Raw genomic sequence first — 19,346 nt, forward strand, 5'->3', positions numbered from 1 at the left:
AGCATGTTCAGATATTCATACAACAAAATATTCTGGGGGGACATGAACATTTTGTGAAAATTATCAAAATGCTTGCAGTGGCTGGCAACTTAAAAAAAAAAAAAATGCTGGCGGGGAAAGAGTTAAAAACAAAACAACCTGGGATGAGTGTCATGTACAACAATAACTATCTGCTTAACTGCCATAGTGGGATGCATTGTTGGAGAAATCAGGTTATCAGTCGTGAGTAGCTGGTTACATTTTTCACAGATCCGTCGTTCAAACCACACTGGTTCAACAGTAGAACTGGCGTTAATGGCATCATGCAGGTGGTAAAGTAATTACTTCTGCCAATTAATTGGTTCGTGATTGAGTTAATATCAGATTGTTTCTTTAAATAACGAACATGGAACCTGTGGACTACTCCCGTTTTTGTTCTCTGTTGTTTTGCTTTTTTTTTTTTTTTTACAGATCTGATTCAATCGCAGCTTCCCTCTTATGTCATACTCCAGGGTTCACATTTATACATTTCTTATACATCTTTTTATTCTCCTGACATCTATATAAAATGAGATGTATAGTTTATACTGCAGTGGGCAGTTCTTATCCAGAATAAGCTGCACATTTGGACCAGACTTTATATCGATCCAAAGCCAAAAGGTTTTCGCTTGATTTAAGACAGGCGTTTTACTTGATTTCCATCCGATAAGTGATTTCACACAACAATTAAACCTTGAGGAGATGAAGCCGTATTATCTCAGGGCTGGAGTGACATGTTTATGATGCTCAGATGTGGAAGGATAGCAGAATGAAATATTATGGAACAGCTGTAGGACGTTCTGCACATGTATCTAAAGGAAGCCGAGGCACGCGTGTGTGTGTGTGTGTGTAGTGATGGGTAATTCTTTGGGATGTTCTCACTGCAGGAGTCTGTGTCCTCACAGTAGTCTAACAGTGCTCACTTAGACAATCACACACACACACTGTCCATCCACATCTGGAAAGTGAAACCCATCCTGTCTAGTAAAACTAAGTATGTGTGTGATATAAACATCTCTACTGAACTGCCTACTACTGGATCCAAACAACAGAACAGCTTTTTCCACTTGAATGAATTCAGATTCAAGATGTGTTTGGGAAATATTTTTCCTCAGTTACTGTAGCTGCCACTGTTGATTGGTTTGATGACAGCTTTGGGAGTTGGACTATGCAAAGCTAAGCTTTTTCAACGTTGATTAGTTGGAGGGTTGTTTAAATTAGGGACTCCCAAAGTTTTTCATGCAAGGAAAAAATAATGGTCAATCTCGAAACCCACCACAAACGTAAAGTGAGATATATTTAATTTATTAATTTAATAATTTAAATATTTTCTTCTCATAGGATTACACTGGTTAGACATGCTTTTCAATATCGTTGCAGTACAATAAGGCTTATTGTAAGCTAAAATATGAGGATAACCATGACCAAAGACGTAATTGTGAAATATACAGATAAAACATATATATATATATTTTTTTTGCCTTCTTGGTGGTATAGCAAGTATAAGCAGTCTAATGACATTATTGAATTACTGAATTGATACATTGACGTGGAACTTGAAGTTCAGTAAATGAATCAAATGTTGACTTCAATAGAAGAAATTCATCAGAAGGATTAATCAAACTTATTAATGTGTAATTAGGCTGATTTAGGACCATGTGCACCATAGACCATAGATTATATCAGAAGTGTTGTTAGGAGCCGTTCACATCTCAGTGGAAGGGAACAGAACTCAAAAACTCAATGATCAAGAGATGCTGAAAAGTGGTGAAATGTAACAACGACCAATTAATTCACAGTTTAACTGGTTTAATGATTTAGATAAACAACTTTTTGAGAGAGTTTCTACATACTTACAATTGCAACTGTACCTGTTAAGACCAGTTCACACCAAGACGAATGTGCGAAAATATGGTGCGATAAACATGTTTAATGACATGTTGCAGACCAACCCAAACATGGCCTCAGTGCGACAGATTTTTTTGCATCGTACTGCAAAAAAAAAGCAGGTCAACCAATACAATTTATGCTTTTGATCACTGACCTGCTGTTACATGAGACTACGACTTTGTGGTGCTCACGAATAGACTATTTTGCTAAGCGACAGCGAATAGCAGAAGAGGAATCCAGAACAGCCAGTCTTATCACTGGCACTGACCCAAACGGGACCCTAAGCCTTCACGAAATTCCACACTTTCTTGACGTAAGGTTGCTTTGACTGTTGGGTAGAAGTCCGATGAGGAGCTCTCTTCAGTGCGTGCTCAGCAAAAGTGTGAATTAAGGGTCATATCGTCCGTGAAGGGGGCGCTCTCGAGCACCTAAAATGACAACTGGGTCTTGTGGACTTAAGGAGTAGTTCACTTCAGAATTAAAATGTCCTGATAATTTACTCACCCCCATGTCATCCAAGATATTCATGTCTTTCTTTCTTCAGTCGGAAAGAAATTAAGGCTTTTGAGGAAAACATTCCAGGATTTTTCTCCATATAGTGACTTCAATGGGATTCAACGGGTTGAAGGTCCAAATTGCAGTTTCAGTGCAACTTCAAAGGCTCTACACGATCCCAGACGAGGAATAAGAGTCTTATCTAGCCAAACCAGCGGTCATTTTCAAAAAAATAATAATAATTTTTTAACCACAAATGCTCATCTTGCACGTCAGCGACTTCACGCATTACATAATCACGTTGGAAAGGTCAGGTGGTTACCTTACGTAGCCGGAAGATGTAGTGATGGGCGAAAAACAACATCTCATTTTCTCCTTCAACTTCAAAATCATCTGACATCGTTGGTTTACCTTTTATTTAATATTTTTTTTGTAAAGGGCGTTTGACTTGGTCTTTGCATGTTCGCTTTGTAAACACTAGGTCAGTACTTCCTTACGTCATGCGTGACCATTCAACGTGATCACGTACTGTAATGTGTGGCGCATCACAGCTAGTGCAAGACGAGCATTTGTGGTTAAAAACTATATAAATGTTTTGTTTTTTTTTGAAAATGACTGATGGTTTGGCTTGATAAGACTCTTATTCCTCGTCTGGGATCGTGTAGAGCCTTTGAAGCTGCATTGAAACTACAATTTGGACCTTCAACCCGTTGATACCCGTTGAAGTCACTATATGGAGAAAAATCTGGGAATGTTTTCCTCAAAAACCTTCATTTCTTTTCGACTGAAGAAAGAAAGACATGAACATTGTGAGTGACATAGGGGTGAGTAAATTATCAGGAAATTTTAATTCTGAAGTGAACTAATCCTTTAATGGACATGTGCATGCAATGGCCAATTGGGACAGGGCCACTGTAATTTGTGTTGTTTGGTGTTTTGAACAAATTGTTCCATAAGTGCCACCTACTTTCAGGCAGTGACTTTGCATCGTAATTCCCAATGTCTGCCATTTTTTCCCATATTGGGCCAAAAAGACAAATTGCTTGTCCAAACTGGTTCAGATCTTTGCACCGTACATTCATGTTGTGAACATTCCACTGTCAGCACGTGAAACCATTCGGCAATAAATCAAAACACTTAATTAGATTTAAAGCACCTCACTAAAGAAGTCACTATTCACTGACATTGATAGGCGGTCCGTGTCCTGGTTAAAACGGCTTATTTATTTGGATTTAAACATTCTTAGAAACATCTGGGATAATGTAAGTACACAAATCAACAAAATATATAACATTTTTCTTGTGTTGTGTTTCCTGAATCAAAACATTTTTCTTGTGTTTTTTGGAAATTTGAATCCAAAAAGCTTACATAGTGTGCCTTTTAATTTAATTTAAAGCACCTCTCACTAAAAAAAAGTCAATATTCACTGACTAGTCAACCATTCTGGGTGGCAGTGTGTGTAAGTCTGCATACGTGTACTGAACACAGTGCGTACATGGTAACGTTTAAGCATGTGTGGCGGCAGCAGCATTAGTTGTGAAGGTCTGTCAGTAATCACCAGGTCAAGTATGAAGTGATTGGGTGTGTCTGTGACTGATCAAAGTCAATCACTTATCGGTCAGAACCGATCAATATTGTATTACTGCACCATTCCAGTCTGCTGGTCCGTACCCGGCGGCATTCAAGCTTACATTAACTGTGTGTGTGTGTGTGAATGTGTTAACTTGCATGGGTGAGTCTGTTTTGGATGTTGGAATGAAAAAAGGAAGCCAGGATGGAGTGTGTGATGGACAGGCCTAATGTCTTTCTTTCTGAAGGCCCTGAGCTACAAAGATCTCCCCATAACACCAGCACAATGCTCGGCATGTGACAGGGACAACCATCTGTTCACCAGACACTCTCACACACACACACACACTCTCACACGAGGGGGGTGCCAAACGGATCGATTAGCAGACGGGGGTGTCTGGGGCCACAGGGGACCGCCGGGGATCTGGAAAGAGAGCAGAGACATTCGGGTCACACAAAGACGGTGTCGCATTACAACACATGCTAAATCAGTTAGCCCCCTTTCCGCACACTAGGGTCTCAGATAGTGATCCACTAGATAAATCAAAATAACGAGTAGATTTTCACAGTTTTGGAAGAAGTTATGTTTTGAAGCGAGTTATGTTTGCATATGCCACCACTACACTACAGTGTTATGAGTCGTTTTTTTAACCTGTTCCTATGTGGATACTTATCGGCCCAAGGCAAAAGAGGCCATGTCACTCCAAACCTGTATTCATTTCAGCAGAACAAGATATTTTGAAGAATGTTGGGAAACAAACAAAATTGGAGCCCCTAACTTCCAATGCATGGTCAAAAAAATATACAAGTCATACAGTTTTTGAACGACATGAGCTGGAGTATATTGAGTTCAGGATTTTCATGTTTGGGTGGAATATATCTCTTAATAATATTTCCCTTCAAAGTAAGAATGTGTAATATATGTATAAAACATCTGTACTGTATTAGTTATTGACCAATAGTTGAGAGTTAATATATATATATATATATATATATATATATAATTGTGCTTCCTAATTTACCCAATTTAGGTGAGTAGACTCACTTTGCCATCATCTAGTGCTCAATGTTAAATTTAATCTTTATCAAATCTCAAAATGATTTTTTTTATACTTTACATTTTACATGTTAGGATGTCTTTCACTTGTAGCATTTAAAGCAATTTATTTTAGTTTTTGGCAAAATAGTTAAGAATTTTAATATTAGCCATTTGTCTGTCATCAGCCATAACATGAAAATAATTAGCAGCTTATCGTTATCATCTAGAATTGTAATATCGGTGTGGCTCCTATTTCTATTAGAAGACTTTTACTTTTAGTACTAAATCCAACAACTATCAAGACAACACACACTCTTAGGGACCATTCACACAGGGGTGCGTTTCCCAAAAGCATCGTTAGCCAACTATGGTCGCAAGTTCTGTTGTTATCAGCAGTTCAACGAGTCGGTGTTTCCTGAAAACATAGTTCCAACGAACATTCGCAAACAACATCGCAAAGTTGTGTGTTTGGGACGACACTCTCGAGCTGTGGTTAGAAGCTGAGTTTCTTGTTTGCATGACATGTGGACTCAATAAATCCTTATCTTGAGCCAAATAAGCAAGCTGACATTCAGTACAATCTGCATATTTTATTTAGAAAACATACAAATGTTGTTTCCATCTTTTAGTTTGTCAAGAGATTTAAAGCGTTGTTTTTGAAGAGTGCGAATGTGCTCTAGTTCGTAAGAACGAGCCTATGATTGAATCTGGAAATAAAGCAAAATAACTGAGAAAAATGAGAAACAGTCCTCAGATGCCATGTCCGTAATTTACAGCAGTTTATTTAATTTATTTAAAGTCTAGTATTAATTCAATCTCAAACGATTCATTAAAAGAAGTTATTCCTCCACCAAGTTCGTGACATCATCAACCAACGTGGTTGAACGACCAATTTGCAACAATATGGTTTTGGGAAACAGACGTGACTAGCTAGTTGATTTCAACAATGCATTGTACTACAGTAGTTAAGCAGCGAGTTGTGTCGTTGTAGGTGAAACGCACGCCATGACGTGTTCTTGCTTTCAAAAACAACTATAAAGCAAAGTAAGGTGTTTTTGAGGTGTGTCTTCTTTAAAACACAATGTTTTTTGTACGAACACCCATGTATACTGTTGTGTGGAGCTAGATGCTGCTCTCGATGTAGATCAATATCCTAAAGGGAATGTGCCATGATGTATTTGATATGTCTCCGCATATTGGAGACTCCTATCATAAGACAATGGTCCGTCAGACTGTTGGAAGAAGCGGCAGAACCTCAGCCAGGAACGGTCGTCCTCAATACCATCTGCTTATGAAAGCACAGGCTCTTTTTGTCCTGAGCTAATCCCTGTTTTACAGACCTGACAGATGCTCAAATCCCTTGACCCAGGGTCCGGGGCTGAACACGGTCTTGTTGGATCCCTCTTCTAATGTCTTCTACAGAGGTCCTTCAGGCTAAGACGAGCTCTAACCCAATACCCTACTTGTTACATACATGATGGATTCCTCTTGATGTACCCAAGCACATCTGCGAAGGACATTTTCTTGTTTGTCAACATCCTGACCTGTAAACCGACACTGACATTGTCAATGAAAGTTGCAAATTAGCATCAAACCATGCTAGACAAATACAACAGACGCAATGGTTATAAATAGCTTTTACAGGGTGAGGACGTTTCCTGATGGCAGAAACACTCACCAAAATACAGGAGGAAACCACTGAATCTCAAGAGATAGATGGGGATGTGATATGTGGTTTTAAGATGCGGCTGGTGAAGACTGGTTTCAAGATGCACATGCAAAAAACTCGAAAAATTTGAATATCGTGCAAAAGTTCATTTATTTCAGTAATTCAACTTAAAAGGTGAAACTAATATATAGAAAATTACATGCAAAGTGAGATATTTCAAGCCTTCGTTGTTATTTTGATGATTATGGCTTATGGCTTACATATTTTGAATTTGGGGTTTTCATAAGCTGTAAACCATAATCATCAAAATTATAACAAATAAAGGCTTGAAATATCTCACTTTGCATGTAATGAGTCTATATAATATATTAGTTTCACATTTTAAGTTGAATTACTGAAATAAATGAACTTTTGCACGATATTCTAATTTTTTGAGTTTCACCTGTATAGAGTTGTATAAGGTTGTTTAGGACAACATGGAAACTAAAAGCAGTCGTGAAGTTGCTTTGGAGAATGTGGAAGGCGCTGGGTTTTATTCCCGTAATGAAGAACTATGCTAAGTGGATTGCATTGGTTTTTACACTGTGCATTACATCCATATTTTGGAAGTGTACAAGGGAAGCTTGTCACCATCAAATCAGCACCATAACGGATCATTTGTAAAGCCTCGGCAGACTCGTTTGGAGAGCGGTCTCATGTTCAATGAACATCTTACATGTGCATTCCCCCTGAAGCTGAGCTAATTAACCTTATTATTCAAAGGGCAGCATACATTTTCCCTCGCCAATCTCTTCGTTTATCTAATTAATCTACGAAAGTTTTTTTTTTCTTGATCCAACAAATATTCCCTCAAGAGATTGCATTGACAAGAAAGCGAATTAGAAACTGGATTGTTGCACAATCAGGACACACACAGGAACACAGCAATTGGCATCTCTCTGAAGGCAGTGTCTTATTAAGTTATGTTTTGCCATTTCACGTTTCTCTGTGGGGCTGCCCCAATTGCCAGACGCATTACCTATTCCAAAGGGAGCCATTCTCCATCCAGAAAACCCTTATTTCATTAGCCCAGAAAGGCCTGTAATGAGAATAGAGCTTTGTTTCACGTGCCTGGGCTTCTCTCTGCTTCCTGCTAGTGACAGCTGGATCTCACGGTTATGTGAGCCTGATATTTTACGTCTTTTCCGAAACTCTCTAAATAATTCCTACACAACAGGCCAGAGCGACTGAAACTGTGCCAATGAGCTAACTTTTATCTCTAACTCTGTGTCTTATGTGGGGAAATCTTTTTGCTGACATCATGCAAAGCCTATTTTGTACGCCACATAGTCCTGATTTTAAAATAAATCCATCAGACAACACAATATAATGCACAGTATACGCATTACGTTCTCTACTTGGTTATAAGTGCCGCTAAAGGGGGCATTAGCGTAAAGTTTCTACTTCTATGGAAAGTTTCTTTTTCTTTTTCTGTCAAGTCAAATATTGCAGCCTGTACCTGTGGCTGTAGAAAGGAAAATAATTAATATTTGGGTTACAACACTAATACACTGCAGTTTTTCAAAATTGTAAATAAAACAACGATTTTTGCAGTACGTTCTACAAGAAAATACAATTTTAGTCTTTCTACATAACAATGTCATGTTTAATTCAATGTGTTACTTGCCAATTCTTTGTAATAATTGTGAAAATTTAGTGTTCAAATATTATTATTATTTCTCCCAGTGTAACAGTTTTAACATCAGGAGTGGGCCATTCAGAAGTTGTACTAACTTGATTACCATGAAATCTAATTTGGATGCATTAGGATCCAATATACATAATACAAATGGTAATAGACAGATGGGTTGCTTCAGAACCGCATGTATTACAAAAGATTGTGTCAGTAAAGAGATTTGTATTGCATTTTTACATTGCATTTTTTTTTTTTTTTATTCAGTTCAGCATGTGACACACTGTAAATAGCTTTCAGCACTGAAACTCATTTGCAGTTTAGCCCCTGTTTCTGAGCTGCTTATGAGTGCAGAATACTGTAGCCTGTTAATATGTGCACTGAAATGAATTACACGTCACTTACAGCACACACATGCTGCAGACGCCCGTGTGAAACAGGCCTTAATCTATGGAGAGATGTCCCATTTTCATTTATTGCGAATTTAACCACATTATTTAAAGTATGCCACTGCCTGATCACACTTTACATTGTAGTGTCCAGGTTGTAATTACACTCATAAGAAATTATCTGTGCGTTTTATTGCTTTTCTGCACTGACTATGTGGCAAAAATCAGTGGAATTGTGTGGAAACGCTGCATCCCATACATTGTTGTTGATGTAAAACGTCTTTTCAAGTGGTACTTAGGCATTCATTTGGTAAAAGTCAGTCAAATAAGGCCTTCTTGACTAATTTGTAACAAGGAAAATGTATTCTTTAATTACACCATGTTTCTGTCTGAATGCTTGATTCTGATTGGCTGGAAGATCTGCATTAAAAGGGTTTAATGCGCTGGTAGTTCCAGTCAGTTTAATCACTGTTCTCTATTAATGCCTGCTTTCATTGAAGCACACAGACATCACTCACACACAGAGATTGGAGATCGTCCTATGCCTTGTTTGTGAAACCAGAGGTTATTGTAATAAATGATAGTAATGTGTAATGCTTATAGAATTCACATTGCAATGCAATTTTGATATTATGTTAATTAGTAGTATTTTCTTTGGCTAAACTACTGAATTGGGCTTCCAGCGAAGCAGTGTTTGTTACCTCACACTGCAGGATTGCAGAGCGGCAATCATAACTGCTCTGCTATCTGAAACCTGGATCAGCTTTATCTTAAGCAGACCCACGTGTTGGTCCGCTCTCTGATTGACAGCTTGTCACTCCTCCTTTGTGGTAATACCGAGCGCGCTCCGATAGCATCTCTCCCATTCAGCTCAGCACCTCTTTGATCCGCGGAGGGGCGTGGCCTAACCGGCTCCACCCACTTCAGGTCTCTGCGGTTCAAGATGGTGGAGATAGAGACACAAAAACCCTGTGTGTTTGGTTTTACATTTCTGGAGAGGAAGACCAGCAATCTAAAGACACATGAAGTATTGATTTGGAAATCCTGTTTTATATTTTAAATTCCTTGTGGACACATTATTCCAGACTTTATGTAGTCAGAGATCAGGCAGCATATATCTAGACCCTCTTTGGACCAAATCGCATATATATATTCGCATTCATAAAGATTAAAGCCTTCTCTGTTTGCATAAATATATATCTGATTGAAATATCAATATGCATAAAAAAGGTTAAAAAATGTATTTGCAATCAAAAACGTGGAACACATTTTTACAAAAGTTATTCAGCCTTAAGGTGCAGAATTTATACCCTCAAAGTAAGTCATCAAATGTGTTTTATTTTGCTGGTTCTGTGCACAATACACGTTCTGCACTGAATACCACAACATATTGGAGCCCTTAATATTATGCAGATTCCGAAGTTCTGTGCCAAGTTTCTCGTTCCAAACCCGAATTATGCCTGGCATCAAAACATTCTCAATCCAAAAAGGCAGAAGATTCCAGTTTGTTTTCCAAGCTTTGATTCCAGTGATGCAGAACTTTAAGAGTGATCGTGATGCCGTAATGTGCCTTGATCACCAATTAGAGAGTTGGCACTCTTCCTCAGATGGAGATCTGTGGAGTTCTGTTAAAACCAACTGACTTGAACAATGACGTAACTGACTGTGTTACCAAAAAATACCCCAAAAAGAATCATGCCACTGCCACGTCATGGTCTTTGTTTATGAGTCTTACTTTTGAGAACGTATTCTAGCATCCAAGTAACTGAATTAAGTCACCAATATACTTCAAGCGAAATTTACGAACAAACTGGTGTGATGTCATTTTGCAAAAAATAATTTTTTTTTAAAAAATCAGGCCACAATGAAATTCATTTGGAGTTTGTTTTGGAAGTTCAAAACCACTTGCCAAAGCTCCAGCTGTTAAACACCTTTGAACCACCATTGGTCCATGGTGATGATGTAATAGGTAGGTGTGGCTCTGCAGCCCCGCCTTTTTCGACATGGAAATCTTCTCCAGTTCAAGCGTCTTTATACCAACACTGGCTTAGATGTAAGGGTCAGATATTATGCAGTAGTATGACGGAACGAGTGACTAGCAGCGTTTCCATTCCATTCCATTACTTTTTCTGGTTATTTTCTATATGTCGATAAAAAAAATATTGCGAAATGACGGCGTTTCCATTAACCGATGTTCTGCGACTAAACGTCATTTTTTACTCTCGCGATAAGTCCTTCCAAAAATCATGGCATGGACGCTGGTAGGTTTATGTAAATCTCAGCCACCACTAGCCATTATTTTTAATGGAAGGAGACATAGGCGTGTTATCCAACATTAATGGCGAGAATAATACCCATAATACTTTATGAGTTTATCAAAGAACTCTGTCTGATCTTCTGTTCAAACATACCGCGCCTTCTTTAAAGAATGATCGACTTTTACGAACGCCAGGTGATCTGTAAATGCGACAATACTTTTTCCATTGCAGTTTTGCTAAATATTCTTTTTCGAATTGCCTGAAAAAACAAATACGAGCATTTTTTTTTTTTTTTTTGTGTTTCCTTTGGGCATATTTTCAATTCGCAATTTCAATTTGCGCAATTTGAAGAGTAATGGAAACGCGACTAGTGCCACCCCACCCCCTTCTTGTCGTCAGTAGCAGTCAATGGTGTCTTGTTAACAGCACCATGTCTGTGCCAAAGTGCTGTGAAATTGTAATATCTTGAAATTTGGTCACATGGTAGAGTAGTTACTTCCTGAAGGATGTAGAATTGATTCTTTTATGCTCTTATAACATTTTGCTGTCGTATTATATATCAGTGTGAAGTAAAATATGTATCTTATATTCTTCCTAATAATTATTTATTTGTTTGTTCACATTAAGCAGATGTGTTTGTGAGTTGTTTTTTGAAAGTCTGCTGTTTGTTTGTCCTTGTCTGTCTTCAGGTGAGCGGCCGTATCAGTGCCCATACTGTGACAAGGCCTTCAGCAAGAACGACGGCCTTAAAATGCACATACGTACACACACTCGGGTAAGACTACACACATACATGCACAGATTTATTTACAAATGTACATTCACCTCTCCATCTCTCTCTCACTGATTTGTCCATTGCCTTTGCATTACTCTGCTTGTGCATGTATGCGAAAGATATTTTTAGTTAAAAAAAACATGCAATTTAATTAAAATTAAAATAAATACACTTGGCTGCATGATATTCGCAATACAGTGTGATTATCAAATAAAAGGCAATTTAAATAAATATGTATATAGTCAGATGCGCAGCGTTTCAGAGTTAAGCATTGCAGTAGATTTCATTACTATAATTATCAAATATTTTTATTTTTATTTTACTATACATTTTTAATTTACAACAGTAATAATTTGAGATAAAACATACTACTACTAAGGGGTTTAGCTGACAAAAGAGTTTGGGAACCCCTGCTATTTCATTAGCAACATATCTTTATTGATTTGTTTAATAAGTATATTTTAGTCCTTAAATTATTTTGTGAATGTGGCCTGAAACGCTACTGTGGTAAGTGCACACAAAGATTGAAGACGAAGATTCAAGTAGACAGTCTTTATTATCATCCAAAATACTGAGGAGAAACACAGGAGGTCAAGCAGGGATTAACGCTAACCACACAAATCATAAACAAAAACCCATAAGGGATTGAACATAACAGGGAGTATATATATACAAGGCGAACATAATGAGAGACAGGTGCAAATCATAAGTAAACATAGAAACAAATAAGGACATCAGTAACCAAGGAATCAGTAACCAGGGAAACCAAAACTAAACAGAGCATGGAAACAGGAACTAAAGAAAACCAAACAATAGCAAAGAAAGAGTCCATAACGTGGCACTGAAGTGGAGAGAGGTTTATTCTTTATACTAAGAATATACACTAAACAAAACTATATACACTAAGATATTATACTAGGGAACTATAGTGAACTTATCTCTATATCCTTGTGTTAAAATCAAGTTTTGAAGTTGTGTGTTTACAGTGGATATTTTTAACGTTCACAGCAGCGGGAAACATCTCCTCACCACAGAACAAAACACAAGCAATACACTTACTTCAACATCTGCCTGAAAAGGCTACTACATAAACACCTGATCTGTGTGTGTGCGTTTCCAGACATGTCCATGTGCATGACATAAAAGCAGCAACAGACACATGATTGGCCATATTACACCACTTATTTAACAGATGTGAGTTTTTGAAATATTTACATCCCTGTTATTACTGTAAAAGCCAAATGCCGATGATCCAAAATATGGATGAGGGGTGATCAATAGACATTTGGTTCTGAAATGTCTCACCCCTTCACATACTATAGCACAATTTTGGCACATCAGCGTGAAGAAAAAGTGGCACAATTGTCAGTATGTGAGTTCTTCAATGTGAATTGAAAGTGATAAAGGGTTCACTGGTCAGTGCCAAGGCTATGACAGCCTCTGAAACTATGTAATGTTCGCAGAGGTTGTAATATCATCAACACAGCAGGGATTTGAGTCGGTATGGCTGTTAACATTTACCTGTAACTAGACACGTTTGCACACACCAACTCGATTTTCAAATTATTATGTAAATGAACCTACCAATGATTGGGTGGAGAAATTTCATAGTGGAAGCTAAGAAACGCTTTGAATAGAATATGCTATATAGCTAAATAGTTTTTGGAAAGCTGATCTCTGATGATGGATGGCATGGATGTATATGACATCATTTCCTGAAAGAACCGTATCACTTCTCCCATCTTTCCCCCAATCATTGAGAATAGCAGTGTCTCTCAGATTTATAACACAGACAGAGTGGCAACATCAGTGTTAATCCAGGAAAACCTAAGAAAGCAGAGCAGACGCAGCACATCATTAGAGCGCTTTGCCAAATATGGACCGTGATCCTGTAATTCTGCAGCATAACATACGAGCTGTGGACTGACACAGCACAGAAACACAGCCATTAAGACATCGTATGAAAACAAAGCAATCGTGATGCGGTAACGAGAACAAGCAGTGACAGAACTGTGCTAATCCTCTTAAGTGACAGGTATTTCTTCCCGTTTAGGCCTGTATCACACAAATACTTGTGTTGGAATAGAGGGCTGCAGTCGTGACATCAAAACCTGGAAGTCTAATTCGCCGCTGGTTCCCTCAAGATTTTCCTATGGGGTTTTTCAATTTATGAGTAAAACAAAGCTTGTGGTAAACATAACTTAACGATACTTCTATACGATTTGGTACTTGTGTTCTACAACGTAAACTGCACACACTCCAAACTGTCTTATCTAGTTACTTGTTAAAAACATACTTTTTTTATTATAAATATAAATATATTATAAATATACATAATAGCTTCAAAATTCACATTAATGCTGAAGAGCAAACCGTATCTTCAAGTTATGTTTACCACAGACCTTATTTCACTCATAAAATGAAAAAAACCCAATTGGAGAATCTCAAGGAAACCACTGGCGAATTATTCTTCCGGGTTTTGACGTCACTCTAGAGCGATGCACCTCGTGTACTCAAAATTAAAACTAATTTTTTTTAGAAAATGATCGATCGTTGCACTAGATAAGACCTCATTCCTCAGCTGGGATCGTGCAGAGCCCTTTGAAGCACTTCAGAGCCCCTTGAAACGGCATTGATTTGAACTTCAACATTCTGGTTGCCATTGAAGTCCATTGTGTGGAGAAAAATCCTGAAATGATTTCCTCAAAATACTTAATTTATTTTCCACTGATGAAAGAAAGACATGGACATCTTGGATAGCATTGGGGTGAGTAAATGATCAGGAAATTTTCATTTTGAGGTGAACTAATCCTTTAAAGTGAGCATGTGCGGTTAGCGATATTTTGGTCTTGTTTTCAGCATAAAACATTTGGATTTGTTTGGGTTTATTGCGGTCTTGTTCTTGTTCGCTGTTTTTCTAGCAAGACCTGCTCCAGTAGACTGACAAAGCTGCAAAGCATTATGGGCCGTCCACTATTGCCCATCTGTCCTAATGTACGTATGTCGTAGTCTGTGACTGTTGACCTTTGCATATTTGTGTGGGGGTCGTGTTGCTGATGGTCCCAGCTGACGGTTTTACCGCTGACCTGATTCAGCGAGGGAGCCTCACAGCAACACGCTGGATGGATTATACTCTAGAATCGCCAAAACTCTCATCTTACACTCAATCTTTTTGCCTCTCTTACTCAAACACACGTGTCCACTCTGGCCCAGGCCCATATTGATTACGTCTCGCTCTGACAAACACACTCACACACTTGATCCTCGGCACCTTGCGTATCCTGTGTGGTGTGACCACACCTCGCCCTGCTCCATTTCCCAGGATCCTCTCTTCCTGTGAACACCCATTCCCGTGATAGCTGGGTGTCGGAGGTGTGAGTGGACTATCAATGTGTGCATGTTCACCATGCTGCTCAACACACACACACACACACACACACACACACGTTGGGTTTCCATGTTTTATAGACACAATGGTTTTTATACTGTACAAACTGTATATTATCTCCCCTTACACTAACCCTACCCCTAAACCTACCCATCACACACACACACACACACACACACACACACACACACACTAACCCGACCCCAACCTAACCATCACAGAAAACCTTCTGCATTTTGTACATTTTCAAACAATATCACTCTGTATGATTTATAAGCTGTTTCCCACATGGGAACAAAAATGTCCTTGTGGGGAAATTCTGTCCCCATAGCATAGGGTTTACCAGGACACACACACACACACACACACACACAATGGGTAAATCGTGAAAAAAAGGACATCAAAGGTGTATGTTATTATGTCCAGGTGTGTTTTATTCGGTATGTGTTTGTGGTGTGACAGGAGTGCTGTGTGTTTTAGTCTGTTATATAAGTAAATGTATGCGTGTGTCCATGTGAAATGAGTTCCAGGTGTGTAACACATGAAAGGCACTTCATTTGTTTATCCCAGTCCATCTTCAGTGTGTGTGTGTGTGTAACGGCGATCTCTAGTTTCTGTAAACATACAGATGTATGTTCATGCCTGAGGGATTATTCTCTCTCTCTGAATGTATCAGCTCTTCATTAGTCTCCTGAAAAACACACTAACTGTAGGAAACTCCTACATCAGGAGTGTCCAGTCCTCCTCAAAGAGACACCTGCCTGTTTTGAGTCCTTCAGGTGGAGTCCGAAATATTTCGTAATAGTATGTAGTTAAGAGATTCAAATACGTGAATGACCAATGTTAAAAACATTGAATAAATACTGATTTGTAATATAGATATAGAATATTATATAGTATGTATTATATATATATATATATATATATATATATATATATATATATATATGTGTGTATATGTGTGTGTGTGTGCGTGCATGTGTGTGGTATATGTGCCTGTGTGTGTGTGTGTGTGTGTGTGTGTGTGTGTGTGCGAGAGTGTGTTTGTCTCTGTGTGTGTGTCTGTGCATGCATGTGTGTGCGTGTGTAAGTTGTGAGTGTGTGCGCGAGAGTGTATATTGTGTGTCTGCGTGTATGTGTGCGTGCGTGTGTATATTGTGTGTCTGCATGTATGTGTGAGCGAGTGCGTGCGAGTGAGTGAGTGAGTGTGTGTCTGTGTGTGTGTGTGTTTGTGAGAGTGCGTGTGTTTGTGTGCGAGTGAGTGAGAGTGTGTGTGTGAGTGAGTGAGAGTGTGTGTGTGTTTCTATGTGTGTGTGTGTGTGTGTGTGTGTGTGTGTGTGTGTGTGTGTGTGTGTGTGTGTGTGTTTCTCTGCATGTCATGTACAGAAGAAAAAAAAACAGAAAATGTGGCCATGAAAAATTTGTTCCCATGATTTATTAATTAGTTTCCCCATTTAAGGTAAATCATAGTTACGTTGTACTTATTCGTTCCCATGATTCATTCATTTGTTTATGGACACGATTTAACTAAATTAAAATGAGGAAACAAATTAGTACAACATAGCCACGATTTAACTAAAAGCAGAAAATGAATAAACAAATTAATAAGAAGGAAATCTAAATTTGTGGTCACGATATTTGTATATAATTTTGATATATAATCCTAAGAGTCAGTGTTGCTGTCTGTCTGTCTGGTCGAGAAAAACTGCAGTTTTCTGGAAAATCAACATACAAATGAATTAAAGCTGTCTCTACATATTAAATTAAGCAATACAACAATTACGCACATCACCTTTAGTTCTGAACTATTATTTCACTTTTGCCATGATTCTTTAATTGACAAGTTTCCCCACTCAATCACACAATAAGCAGTATTTCTCTGTTTCCCGTTCTCTCTCTTCCAGGAGAAGCCGTATAAATGCAGCGAGTGCAACAAGGCCTTCAGTCAGAAGCGCGGTCTGGATGAACACATGCGCACACACACCGGAGAGAAGCCCTTCCAGTGCGACGTGAGTTACACACGCAAACCACATTGCATAATGTTGCATTCTGACACACAAACACAGGCTCTTTTTATGTCTGATTCTGGCTGACTATCACACAACCGCTCTCGACACACCGCAGCCACATCCCAGTGGAAGAGCCGAGAGAGAGCAGTGGCTTGTGGGTAATGTGTGACGTTCAGCGAGGTTCAGTCTAAGACCGCTGGAAGAGCTAAAGCCGGGCTTGAGTTTAACCCCGCGGCCCACGCTGAGTCCACATAATCAGCACCGTGACGCGCATCAGACCACGAACCAGAACGCCCCACATAAACTCAAGCTGTCTGTCTGCATCTGTGTGTGTGTGTGTGTGTGTGAGGGTGTTACTGTGGTGTTAAAGCCGCAGTGGAAGGACGTTCTGCCAGGCGGACACAAGGACGAAACCGCCCTGCACAAACTGACCCATCTCTGACCTTTCAGCTCCTTTAGACACACACAATCAGACCGGCCTCACTCCAAAACACACCAGTTGTGAGCTCCTCTTATCATGGGACTGTCCCTGAAAAGACGTTTGTGTCCATTCTGCGTCATTGTCTCGGTTTCTTAGGATGGCGAACGTGATTTCACCAAGTGCAACATGTTCCTGGATCCACATCTTTGTTGATCCTGGAACAACATTCCAATCAACCAATCAGATTTGAGGGACACGTTTACAGTTTATGTCAAGTTTAGGCTTATAACCAGGGTCATGTGCTTCCACATCAGTGTTATTCACCTACCATTTCCCTCTGATTTTAGGGATAAGTTAAAGGTAGGGTTAGGTTTAGAGGTAGGGATTGGGTTAGGACTAAACTTTCAGACAGGAATGTTCCAAAATACAATGATCCAGGAACACGTCTTACTTGGCAAAATCACGGTGACCTTCTTGGGACACATGCACACTGTCCTCTGCTTCTCAGTCCAGCCAAATGATTCATTCTTCATTTACTCACCCTCATGTCCTTCCTGAATGAAAGGAGACATTTTGAATAAAGTGCATGCCACTTTTTTCCATGCAATTACAATAAATGATGACTGTAGCTTTCAAGATTCAAAGAGGCTCCACAAACAAGCACCTTAAAAGTGGTTCAGATTAATCAAATTCCAAGTCTTCTTAAGTCTTTTGGTGGGGTTGTGTGAGGAACGGACCTAAAATCTGCACTGATGATCTTCTTAAGATCGAGTCTTTAGAACTAGTCTGACCAACTAGCAGTTAGTTAGGGCTAATCAGTCTTACTTTTAGATTTAAATCGAAAGACCAATACCTTTTAATGTAACGAGTTAAAAAAAATATGTGACCAGTCTTGAAGAAAATATTAGATGATCTAATCTAAGCATTTATGCAACTGGCCACTGATCTTATTGAGCTTTATTCACTAGGATCCAAATAAGTCCCACACTGTTGAACTAAGTTTTTTGAGTGCGGACAGAGTTTCTCTCTTTCGCCTGTTATCTCCTCTGACATGATTTTGTGTGGCAGTAGAAGCTACACCAGGGTCAGGCGTCGCCCGCTCACCCGGACTATCCTGCCCTCTCAGTCAAGATGAATGTGAAAATGGATTTTAATGATAAAATACACTAAAACAAACGCTTAAGAGTCTATGATTGGATCATTATTGCAGTGATTATTATGTTTCTATCATGTTATATGTTTGGCAACAGTTCTTCTAAGCCTAATTGATGGAGTGTGTAGCTTTTAATTTCTTAAGCAACCATGTAGGAACATCATGGCCATATTCCAGGATGACGATATCAAGATTCATCAGGCTCAAACTGTGTAAGAATGGTTGGGAGAAGCATGAAGAATCACACATTAATTGATGCACCTCTGAGTCCAGACCTTAAACTCATTGAAAGTCTTTGGGATGTGCTGGAGGAGACTTTACAGAGTGCTGGACTCTTGCATTGACAATACAAGATCTTGACCTAAAATTGAAATAAATGTTGTGATGTTATTCCATCAAAACTGAGGTTCATCAGTTTTTGGTCTTTGCATTACTTCATCATTTCATAGAGTGGTGCAGGTATGATACACTTTGTAGGCCAAAACGTGGAAACGAGTTAGCATTTTAACATTTCCGGTTCCATCGTCCCGAAGTCAATGGGTTTTTTGAATGGGGTTTTGGTTGAATGGCTAATGGGACTACAGAGGCTGTCGAGGAGATT

General features: G+C 38.9%; 1 protein-coding gene across 1 annotated transcript in view; it reads left to right on the top strand.

Moving 5' to 3' along the window:
• The window catches only part of prdm5 (PR domain containing 5), an 84,848-nt gene that overhangs the window by 52,037 nt on the left and 13,465 nt on the right, over positions 1–19,346 (top strand). Inside the window, exons 14-15 of the mRNA XM_079848512.1 lie at positions 11,689–11,774; positions 17,067–17,171. Coding sequence (XP_079704638.1) covers positions 11,689–11,774; positions 17,067–17,171 — 191 coding nt within the window. The remainder of the gene's footprint in view (positions 1–11,688; positions 11,775–17,066; positions 17,172–19,346) is intronic.

Source organism: Squalius cephalus, assembly GCF_949319135.1.
Source record: "Squalius cephalus genome assembly, chromosome: 18".
Lineage (NCBI taxonomy): Eukaryota > Metazoa > Chordata > Actinopteri > Cypriniformes > Leuciscidae > Squalius > Squalius cephalus.